General features: G+C 45.9%; 1 protein-coding gene across 5 annotated transcripts in view; it reads left to right on the forward strand.

The window, feature by feature from the left end:
• The window catches only part of TCAF1 (TRPM8 channel associated factor 1), a 50,508-nt gene that overhangs the window by 14,636 nt on the left and 23,780 nt on the right, over positions 1-12,092 (forward strand). For all 5 annotated transcript variants that reach the window (XM_029922122.1, XM_029922128.1, XM_029922111.1 and 2 more), the window contains exon 2: positions 4,952-5,585. In XM_029922122.1, the coding sequence (XP_029777982.1) occupies positions 4,966-5,585 (620 nt within the window). In that variant the 5' untranslated portion in view covers positions 4,952-4,965. The remainder of the gene's footprint in view (positions 1-4,951; positions 5,586-12,092) is intronic.

Consider the following 12,092-nt stretch of genomic DNA (forward strand, 5'->3'; position numbering starts at 1 on the left):
GGTCTGGGCGCCGCGTCGCCGCTGCCGCAGTGCTGCCCCTCTCTGGGCGCTGACATCTGATGTTTGTGTTTGCGTGCTTTGTGTCGTCGAGAGTCGCGCAGGCCCGAGCGGGAGAACGGCATCTCGTCTGCAGCTGCGTCGGGGGAGAATGCCGCAGCCCTGGGAGGGGGCTGGGCTCGCCCAGGGTCACACAAGTGGCTGGTGACAGAGCATCACTTCTGTCCTACTGCCCTTTGATCTTTGTAAACACCGGCTTGGAGACTGAGTTCCCTAGCCCACTCTCAGCGGCCCCCCGGAGACTGGGTGTGTCTGTGTGTGTCTAAGTGCAAGGGCCAGTGTCTGTGTACCCATAGCTCACCCCAACCGTGCCAGCGGGTCTAAGCATTCCCTGCCCGGCAGAGCTTTTCCGCTTCGCTCGCCTCCTCCCCATTCTGTCCTCCCCCGTCCATCCTCCCCACCCCCCCACCTGTCCTCCCCCCATCCCAGCCCCTCTCTGTTCCTCCTCTGACGTCACCGACAAGCTCTAGGCCGACTGGCTCTGGGCCAACGTAGAAAAGTCTGGCTGGAGCGAGAGGATCCCACACCAAATTCGGTATCAACACCCCCTCGAGGTTAACAATGACCTGTGTTGCACGTTGTCCATTTGATAGAACGCTCTGCTCTCGGAGGCAGGCCATCACCACTCCGGGGCTTGGGCTCCTGCCTGATGCCCTTCTCCTGGGAGTTTCCCCCTGAGAGAACTGAGCAAATGTGAGAGAAGAGAGCCCCAGGGGAACTCAGGAATTAAAGGAATGCAGTAAGATAGGAACAGGGAATAGGAAAATGGCATTTTGAATCGTGCTTTTTAGGGAATGGGGGAGGGATAAGACAGGGCCATGAGAAGGCCTTCAAAGATATTGGTAATGGTCTGTTTTTTAAGCTGGGTAGTAGCTATATAGGAATCTGTTTAATTTTTAAAATTGTTTATTATTTTGCCATCTGTGTCCTTCCACGCAAATTACATATCCCTTTAGATATGTTAAACCATTAAAACATTTATTAATGTTTCTCTTTTGAGAGAGAGAGAGTGAGGGAGGGCAAAGAGAGAGGGAGACACGGAATCTAAAGCAGGCTCCAGGTGTGGGGCTCGAACTCCTGAATCATGAGATCATGACCTGAGCTGAAGTTGAATGCTCAACCAACGGAGCCACCCAGGCACCCCAATTAAACCATATGTAAGTGAAAAACAAGTAAGATTGACCTGGAAGTACATAGGACAGAATGCAAAAGAAGGGTGAGCCCACCCCAACTTTAGCTTAGTGGACGGACACTGGAAAGGATATTGGATGTACATAAGGGAAAAGAAACAAGGGGCTCATGGAAGAAAATGGCATGAAGAAGGGAGGACCTGCAGGACTGGATGTCTGTGACATTAATCATTCATCAAGGCCAAGGTAGCTCTTTGCTGCAGAGGTGATCCTAGGTCTGCCCTTGATACCCACATTTATTGCTCAGTCATCCACCCTTGGCCTACCTCTTCATTCTCCTGGGGAATCCAAAGACTCAAACACATCCCCTGATCTCAGACACATACTCTACTTTGGGGATTTGAAATCAAACAATAATGCAGGATGTGGTGCATTATCCAAGAACTGCCCACTCCCCTCCTTCCCTGCCGAACACCGCTCTTCAAGGGAAACTCCATTTAGGTGGCATGAGGCCTCTTTGTGGTAGGAGGAAGGGGTTGTGAAGCTCTCTCCCTGAGTTACAAGTTGTGCCCGAGGTACTTTCTGCTTTAGGGGTGCCTTGGGTTCCAGCAAGCTCAAAGAGGCCAGAGTTGGCCCAAAGGAGAAAAAGCAGGAGCCGTGGAAGGAGAACCAAGGATGAAGAACTTAGAGAAATGAAAGGGATTCCCCCAGGCTGTGCCCATCTATCTGCACTCCCCATGCGAGGAGAGCACACAGGGATTTGGGCACAAACAGGAAGTGTTTCATTTAAAAGTCCAGTGTTGCATCCTGGATATAACTGGTTCAAGTGGGAACAGAACCAGCTGCAAAGTTCAAGGGACCCCACAGAGGAGGAAGTCAGATTTCTTAGTGGGTAAATGCTCAACCGACTGGGCGATGAAGAAAGACGTTTTAGGATGAGTGAGAGATGATCAGTTGAGGAACCCAATGATGTATATACTCGATCATTTAATGTTTGCTTGAAGTTATATTATCGTTGTTATTTTTAACAGATGTGGGAGAGGGAACAGGAAGAGAAGAGAATCTAAAACTAAAGCAGGGCATGTCCAGGGGTTCTGGAAGCTGCAGAGCAGTTAGGTGGCCTGAAACACAGCCAGAAAATGGAAGGAGCAGCCAGCTCCAGGCACCTTAAACCCCCGGGATGAAGGTTTAGGATGTAACCCCGTGGGAAAAGGCAAAGCTCCAGGCGGGGGTTCTCTTCCAGGAACTAATGTGATCAGTGGCTTTAGAACAGAGGCAAGAACAAGACCCTGGTGACTTAGAAACCAGATCACTTCGGTCGAGGAATGAATTGCTGAGCACACGAACTAGGTTACTGGCAGTGTGGTTGGAAACTGTGAATGGTGACCTTGACAGGACTGTGACCAGCTGGATACGGGACAGGAGGGAGAAGGGACACAACTCTGACTGTGTGGTCTGCCGTCCTGGCTATTTGTGGACACCAGGAAGAGCAGAGAAGGGACAAGCTCTTGTTAACCAGTCACTTGCTGATTCTCTGGTCTCAAAGCTTCTCTGAGGTAGATGTCTCCTTAGCAATGAGGGACACTGAGCTTTGTAATTCGCCTAAGAAGAGCTAGTTTAAGGGGAAAAGAATAAATTCAGTACTTCTTTAGGTTTAGAGGCCTCTGCAAATGGCAGAATGTGCTCTTTCAGGAGGGATCTTGAGTTTATTGGTTACCTCAGAACCAGAGCCTTTTTGTCTGTGCCTCGGCGTTTTTCAAGGGCCCATGGAAATACTTGAGAACTAAATGTAGTAATAATTAATATTAATGTCAGCACTGGCTCCAAAATGCGAAAGCTATAAAATTAGAATCACTGGGGCACCCGAGTGACCCAGTTGGTTAAGCGTTTGACTCTTGGAACGGCTCATGTCATGATGTCACCATTTGTGAGATCCAGCCCCCCATTGGGCTCTATGCTGGCAGCGTGGAGCCTGCTTGGAATTGTCTCTCTCTCTCTCTCTCTCCCTCTGCTCTTCCCCCATCGCCCCCCGCCATCATCTCTCTTTCAAAATAAGCAAACTTAAAAAAAAAATAGGAATCATTAAATGCTTAGTCCAGTATTTGTAAATTCTAACATTAAGTTTGATTTTTGTTCGTTTTGCAAGAATTCTCTATTATGCACATTAGCAAGTTAAATAGCTTGCCCATAACCAAATGATAAGCAAACATACATGTGTATGTGTGTATACATATATACACATATGTATATATATATGTATATATGCACACACACATATGTAAAAAATAATTGAAATGCACTTACCCTGTTTTTTCCCTTAATCCTTGGGACAACCTGATGTGGGAGACACTCTTATCCCTTCTTAATGAGTGAGGAAATGAGGGCTGAGGTGTGCTGCCTCACCTCACGGGTAGTAAGGAACAGAGCTGAAATTCAAGCAAGCGCAGGGAACTTACCTACCACCAGGGCTGAGCTTGGAGCTGCTTTGCCATATCGCCTTCAGAGCGAGAATATTCTCTGACAAGGGAAACAGAAAGAGAAGAGGTTAAGGGCCAAAGATTAAAAACATGGGAATATCTGCATTTTCAGAAGAGGCAAGAGAAGGATAGAAAGTAAACGGGTCAGCAGGTTGAAGATGTGCTGGTTGGCTCAGGCCATAACGTTATTGGTGGGGCGAGCCTCAGGGACCAGCACAGTCCGGTGCCCCCGAGTGGTCGGTGAGAATGGCAAGCCCTCCATGTCCTGATTATGAAAACATATCTGCTGTTGAGGGAATTGCTTCTGTAAAGCGCATACAGTGGAGGTCAGACTGTAGGGCATCCGGGGCAGGGAGCCTGCGTTTGGGCACAAGTAAGAATCTGCCACAATTTCACAACACGTGGCATACATTCTGCTTCTGGATTCGAGCCAAAGAGGACTTCTGGTTTCTTCTTCCCCAGCTTGTGACTGTGACCAAGGCAACATCTTGGAGGACGCGGGCTTTCCAGACTGAAATTCCGGGGTCCCCAAGCTGGGCTTAGTGAGTTTGGCGTGGGACACCATGATGCACCACCGTATGCATTTCCAGTAGCTGCTGTAACACATTACCACAAACTGGGGGGTTTTAAAGAGCAGAAACCTATTCTCTCCCAGTCCTGGGGGCATAGGAGTTTGCAGTCGAGGTATTGGCCAGGTGGTTCTTTCTGGAAGTTCTGAAGGAAAATCTGCTCCATGCCTCCCTCTCAGCTTCTGGTGCTCACCAGCAACCTTTGGCCGCCCTTGGTGTAGATACATCACTCCCAACTCTTAGCATTCTCCCCTGTGTGTCTGCATCCTGATTTCTTCTTAAAGGACACGAGTCACTGGATTAGGGCCCACTCAAATCCAGTATGACCTCATCTTAACCAGACTATACCTGCGAAGACCGTATTTCCAAAGAAGGTCACCCTCACAGGTATAGGGAGTTAGGACTTAAATGTATCTCTTTGGGGACACAATTCTACCCTCATTCTTTACTTCTGTTTGTTTCCTACTGCGGTGGAAAAGTGTCAGGCTCTTTCAGTTTGTCCACAGGAGTTTAGGAGGATTGGGCAGGGTGCGATGCGTTCTCCTGGATTGGATACCTTGACCCCCCACCCTTGTGAGTCCCTGCGTCATTTCACAGTCCGTCTCGTCTGCAGAGATGGAAGAATTGCCCCAGCTGGGGGAGCAGTGAAATGCGGGCTTGTTTATTTCATTGTTCATCTGTTCTTCCCCAAACAGAGTCTTTGCTTTTCTCTCTACAGAAGTCGATCCAGCCATGGCGACTCCCTCTGCTGCCTTTGAGGCACTTATGAATGGAGTGACGAGCTGGGATGTCCCGGAAGATGCCATCCCCTGCGAACTGCTTCTCATTGGAGAGGCCTCCTTCCCGGTCATGGTGAATGACATGGGCCAGGTCCTCATTGCCGCCTCCTCCTATGGCCGAGGCCGCCTGGTGGTGGTGTCCCACGAAGACTACTTGGTAGAAGCCCAGCTCACTCCCTTTCTCCTCAATGCAGTGGGTTGGCTGTGTTCTTCCCCCGGGGCTCCCATTGGCCTACACCCATCCCTGGCCCCCCTGGCCAAAATTCTTGAGGGCTCTGGGGTGGAGGCAAAGATTGAGCCGGAAGTGAAGGAATCCCTGGGGGTTTACTGCATTGATGCCTACAATGAAACCATGACGGAAAAATTGGTCAAGTTTATGAAACGCGGAGGGGGCTTGCTCATTGGAGGCCAGGCCTGGGACTGGGCCAACCAGGGCGATGATGAAAGGGTGCTTTTCACGTTCCCTGGCAACCTCGTGACCAGCGTGGCCGGCGTGTATTTCACAGACAACAAAGGGGACACAAGTTTCTTTAAAGTCTCCAAGAAGATGCCCAAGACCCCAGTCTTAGTTAGGTAAGTGCATTTACCCCAGTGGGGATTTGGTTCCAGGTTCAAAAACAGACATGGTTCGTGTCTTTAGGTTGCTCCCAGGCTAACAGAAGAGAACTTGGCACGTAGTTGACTGATTCACCCTAAATCTACCTGATTTTTAAAATACCCAGAGGCACGGGAGGGGTTCCTGCCTTCTCAGACCAGGCACTCAGACCAGACCATTGCTGATGCCTCCCTAGACCAGACCACTTGGCTCTTCAAGCAGAGAAACTTCTTAGTGACCATTATGTTCCCTGGTGTCTAGCTTAAAATATGTTGTTTGTGCCGAGTCTAAGGCTTTTTTTTTAAATTTTTTTAATGTTTTATTTATTTTTGATACAGAGAGAGACAGAGCATGAGAGGGGGAGGGGCAGAGAGAGAAGGAGACACAGAACTGGAAGCAGGCTCCAGGCTCTGAGCTAGCTGTCAGCACAGAGCCCGATGCGGGGCTCGAACCCACGAACGTGAGATCTGACCTGAGCTGAAGTCGGAGGCTTAACTGACTGAGCCACCCAGGCGCCCCGAGCCTAAGCTTTAGGAAAGGATTTTATGTCTGCAGGCAAACAACCTGATGATGGAGAATGAGGGAGGCCGGTGATGGGTACAGAGACGGGTGACATGGAAATTTGTCTAAGAGCGCTAACCAGCCTGCTCTGTTCACACTGTGCTCTGGCATCTCCTGCGGGGCTGAACGTAAGCAGGTTTGTAGGTGCTCAGTAAACATTCGTGGGGACTGGATGGATGGATGAGGGAGAGTAGAGGCTGGCACAGTTCCAGGAGTAGAAGAAGTGTACCAGGCCACGGGCTGTTGTACGTTAAGCCTCACAGCATCCTTGGAGCAGAGGGTACTGGTGTTTCTGACTGGCGGGAGCACAGTCACGAGGAAAGCACAGCAAGGTTAGGACAGACACCCAGAAAATGGGCTGTGGCCTCTCCTTGGCACGGAACACTTGAAACAAAACCCCGTGTGTGCAGGGAGGAAAGACACAGTTCTTCTGAGGCATAGTGATTGAGCAAATTGATCAAATTTCAGTTTACCAGTGACCTTCATCCTAAGGAATAGAGAGGTTAAGACTTGGCCATAATTCTATTTCTTAACGACCTAATCCCCCCTCCTGCTTGCCTTCAAAGATGGTTTTCTCTACCAAAGCCATACCTCTTTTTTTCTTTGGGTCTACCTGAATCATCTCTCATCATCAATGATTCTGAATTGCAGGGTGGTGTTAGGGTGTGTGTGTGTGTGTGTGTGTGTGTGTGTGTGTGTGTGTGAGTGCGCACGCGCACTCCTATGTATGTATGCACACATGTAAAATCAACTTGAAGACTGATGCCTGAGGAAAACTGAGAGTTAATAAGGGACATATGCAGACTCTGTTGTGGAGACTGTGGGGTCTGGTATCGGTTATTTACTAAGTAAGCTTGCATCACAACCCTGCCCCTCTTGACCTCTACAGGTAGCTATAGCCTAGCATCGCTCATATGTTGGGTGGGTCATTTTAGACTTGTAGATGGACTGAAGTGATTCTCCTGAGCTGACTGGCTGACATGAAGCACGGAGGCGAACGTAAAAGGCACAAGAGTGTTAGTGTGTGTGAGAGAGAGAGAGAGATGTGAAACATTGACGAAATGCTCACGTTGATATTAGTGTGGGAAAAAAGAACCCTCTCCTCCTCTCCCCAAAGGTTTAACATTCACTCTCGTGTAGTCAAGGCTGAAGAGTAGACACTGAGCCATCTTCCTTCCACCTGATACTGTGGTTGCCAAACTATATATTTATCAAAATTCATTAATTATAAACCGAAACCTGGGGCCCCTGGGCGGCTCAGTCAGTTGAGTGACTGACTTTGGCTCAGGTCATGATCTCGCAGTCGTGAGTTCCAAGCTGGTGTCGGGCTCTTTGCCGCCGGCTCAGAGCCTGGAGCCTGCTTCCTATTCTGTGTCTCCTGCTCTCTCTGCCCCTCCTCCACACTCTCTCCGTCTCTCTGTCTCTCTGTCTCTCTGTCTCTCTGTCTCCCTCAAAAATAAACATTAAAAATTTTTTAAATTATAAACCTAAATCAAGTGAATTTTATTTTATGTAAACTAGACCTTAATAAACCTTTAAAAATAGCATTTTTATTTTTACTTATTTTTATTTTTTTTATTTAAATTCAGGTTCGTTAGTGGGTGCCTGGGTGGCTCAGCCATTTGAGCATCTGACTACTGATTTCAGCTCAGGTCATGATCTCATAGTTTGCGGGTTTGAGCCCTGCACTGGGCTCTGCGCTCAGAGCATGGAGCCTGCTTGGGCTTATCTCTCTCTCCCTCTCTCTCTCTGCCCCTTACCTACTTACACTCTCTCTCTCTTTATTTCTCTCTCTCAAAATAAATAAATGTAAAAAACTAAACTAAAATAAATTCAAGACCAGTATGGTACTGGTCTCAGGAGAAAAACAGTTTAATAGGACTTAAAAAAAAAAAGAATCAGAGATGTAATCAGATTCATGTACAAGGATATTCAGTGTAGCAGTTTGTAATAAGGAAGAGTGGTGTGGCTAAAGAAATTAGAGAATTATTAACTAGCCATTAAAACTACTTTCAAGAATAGAGTTTTGCGCATGGGGAAAATCGTTTAGAGGGTACTATGAAATGAAATAAAGTCAGATACTAACCTGTTGTTCAGTATGTTCCAACATTTATTCAAAAAATATAGCTATATGTAGAAAATATTATAGAAGGAAAAGGCCAAAATATCACTTCACATACAAGAAACATTAAAAGACAAGAAAAGCAATTCACAAGTCCTGTTAAAGATCTTCCACATCTATCAATGCACAATATTATGACATAAACAAACAATATAAAACCAAATTTAACTCTTAGTAGTTCAGTTTTTTTCACATCTCTGATATACATATAAATGCGTGTGTGCGCGCATTGCCAATTGCCAACACTTTTGAATTATCTTTCTTTTTCATGGATACTCTTTTAAACCACCTTTTCAATATTGTTGGATCTCTTATTTTTTTAATTTTCATTTCATTTAAAGACTTTTTAAAGTTTATTTATTTGGAGAGAGAGAGAGAGCACATGCACATGCATGAGCAAGGGAGGGGAAGAGAGGGGGAAACAGAGACAGAATCCCAAGTGCGCTCCCTGCTGTGACTGTGGAGCCTAGCGCCAGGCTTGATCTCACAAACCATGAGATCATGACCTGAACCAAACTCAAAAGTTGGATGCTTAACTGACTGAGCCACCCAGGCACCCCCTAGCTTTCAATTAAAAAGGAGTAAGTAATAAACTCACAATACAACTCTTTTCATTTTCATATATTATTTTCCCCATTCATCCATAATTTTACATCATTGTCTTCTTACTATACGTGCTATTTTAAATTCTACTCAGGACTATTTTTCATTCTATATAATCTTTAAAGTTATATTTGATTCACTTCATGAGAATGCAGTGAGTAGGCCTTATTTATGTAATCATTTGTCTGCTGTGTAGCATTTGGCTCTTTCTCTACTTTTGTTCTAATAGGTAGTACTGTGGAGAATAGTTTTGAAACATTTTAGAAGGATTAGACAATACAAGACACCAACATGCTTCTATTAGAATTTAAGAAGGGAGACTATTTCCATCATGGAAAATCTAAGCGAGCTTCAGATGGAAAGCCCCTGTGGATTCAGATACTCTGCCAAAGTATTTTATTTTTAAGCCCTCATTTAAACATAAGAGTGTAAATTAAGATAGCTGCCTATTTCTTACTAAGTTAAATTCTAAATAAGATCTTGGGATCCTCCTGGCTTTCTAAAAGAGTAAACTGTCCGCAGGTCTTATCAAGATGAATCACATTTTTATCAGAAGAAGAGTCTACTTTTTGATCAGAAAAATAAACCCCCTAAGTAATAAAACCAGATGATCTACTTTTAGCCGGTGAGACTGCCCACGGGCGTCAGGACAGGGGCCTCCCAGTCACTGCCCTCGCTTCCTGCCTGGAAAGCAAAGCGTCATCGTCTGCATTTAGAACACTAGCCTCCGTGCGCCTGTAAGACGAAGCCGCCTGTAGGCTGTTCCCTGACCGATTTCTACTCTCCTGTCGGCTTCACTCAATGCTTCGATTGTGCCTGGGCTCTGAGGCCGATGGCGTGGTGCCTTGTGTGCAGAACAAGCCTCACCTTCCATCATTTCATATGAAAAAACACTGGGTCCATTGTCATGAACTACGCAGTCTGACTGCAGGACTCAGCATTCATAACACCTGGAGAGAGCGCAGACTGTAGACTGGGCAGACTTCAGTCAGTGCCCACCTCTGGTGCACGCGCTGTTACCTGGTGTCGTAGCCACCCTCTCTAAGCCTCATCTCTAAAGTGGGATTAGTGATGACCACCTTTCAGGGTGGCTGTAAGGACTAAATGAATTAAGAAACATGCTCACATACCTAAGACACTGTAATTATTTTGACATCCAGCCTCCACACTATGGTATATAAGTTGTAGGATGTCATGAATATCATTCCCAACCACTGATGCTTCCCTAGCATCCATCATTATGCTGCTTTACCCCCGATCACATGTGTTCTCCAAGTTGTGTAGAGTATTGGCCTTTTAGAAAATTACTTTGACAGAGAGAGAGAGAGAGAGAGAGAGAGAGAGAGAGAGAGAACGTGCGCAAGAGCAGAGGCGCAGAGAGGGAGGGAGGAGCGAATCCCACGCAGGCTCCATGCAGTCAGCGCAGAGCCTGACACGGGGCTCCATCCCACCAACCAGGAGCTCATGACCTGAGCAGACATCAAGAGTTAGACGCTTAACCAACTAAGCTACTCAGGTGCCCCAAGTGCTGGCATTTAAACTCATGTTTTCACCTACTTCCTCCACCAAACTGAGGCCACGTCATCATGATCAATTGCTACATTTTATCCTTGTATACATTTAATAAAACAGGTACTAGGGACCGAATTGGCTCCACCAATAAGAGCTGTGATGTAGATTAAATGTATCATTAGATGATCAATCTTAGGGAGGAGTTTAGGAGAATCAACCAAAACAGTTTGTCTAGTCCCTCTTTTGGATAAGAAGTCCCTGGTCTCACCTTTACCGAAATCTTGGGCTTCTATTAAAGAGGTCTATTAAGGAATGTTGTTCATTCATACAGAGCCAGCATTTACTGAGTATACTGTCTATCCCATTCCAGGCAGTATTTCATATGTCAAGAAAATGGCTTCCAAAGATCTGGTCATTAAAAGCACAGAAACCTCTCCAGTAACCAGACCTGGGAGAAAGTACAAAAAACAAGTAACTGTTGTAGGAAGGGGGCTGTGATAGTGAGTTTCACTGGAACCTGGAAACCCGGATCTCCCTGCCAGTACATGCAGCGTGACCTTGGCAGACAGTTTCACCTCTTCTTCCCTCTAAATGGAAAGTGCTGGAGTAGGACATCCTTGTCCTCCTTTTAGCTATTATTCCACTGAGACTGGTTTTCTGTCTACAGTGATCCCCATATACATTCAAAGTCATCAAGATACATAGAAAAGAATGTTGTACAAACGGTCGTGCTCGCAAATGCCTGCGTGCTCCAAGTTCCTTGGCTGGAAAACACCCCTGTGAAACCTGAATTGACAAACCTTACGCAGATGTTAATTAATAAATTTACATAACAAGAATCCATAAGTCACTGGAGGTCATTGCTTATTACGCGTTAGGAGTATTCAGAATGCTAACTACAGAATTTTATGTCAGGGTCATAGCTAGGCATGATGGGGGTAAATATCCTGACCTAACTCCTACTCCGTCCATCCCACTGCATGCTTAGTTATGCAAACTAAAATTGCATTAGCTGGTTCTCAAAAAATAAACAAGACATGTTAGAAAGTGAATCCAAGTGGGAAGACAGGCCACATTAGAAGAGTAATTGCTAAATCACAATTCAGATCATCCACTTTTTATGAACATTTTCGTTTCTTCAGTTTCAGAATAGATACTTGCTGGAAAATAACAGAAATAATCCAGAAGTATGCAAAGTAAAAAGGGAAAGATCTTCATCTCCACCTCTCCTTCTGCCCCTGCTAATTTGTTCATTCAGAGTTTGGACTCTGTCTTTTCTGACTTTTCCCCCATTCGTGTGGGGGTAGTGTGGAAGGGGCGGGGGTAATAGAGAGAGACAAAGAGATCTGCAACTTGGTTTTTCATTTAATTTACCTTGAACATCTTCCATGTGCATATATCTGATCGTGTGCATCATTCTTCAGAATGGCTGCACAGCATCCCACGTTGGAGAGTTCTGTAAATCATCTAACTATTCGCCTGTTAGCACACAGTCAAGTTACTTTCTAATTCTTCTCCTGTACATACAGATATAATGAATATCCCTTCACTGTAACCCACACAGGCTGGATGTACACCTATTCATTTTAAATACTTGGCAGTTTCCTTTTAGAAACTTCTTATACTGGGAATCTTCAAACATTACTGAAACAGAAAGAACAGTGAATGCACACGTATCCATCACCCA

This window comes from Suricata suricatta, chromosome 2 (genome assembly GCF_006229205.1).
Source record: "Suricata suricatta isolate VVHF042 chromosome 2, meerkat_22Aug2017_6uvM2_HiC, whole genome shotgun sequence".
In the NCBI taxonomy this organism is placed as follows: domain Eukaryota; kingdom Metazoa; phylum Chordata; class Mammalia; order Carnivora; family Herpestidae; genus Suricata; species Suricata suricatta.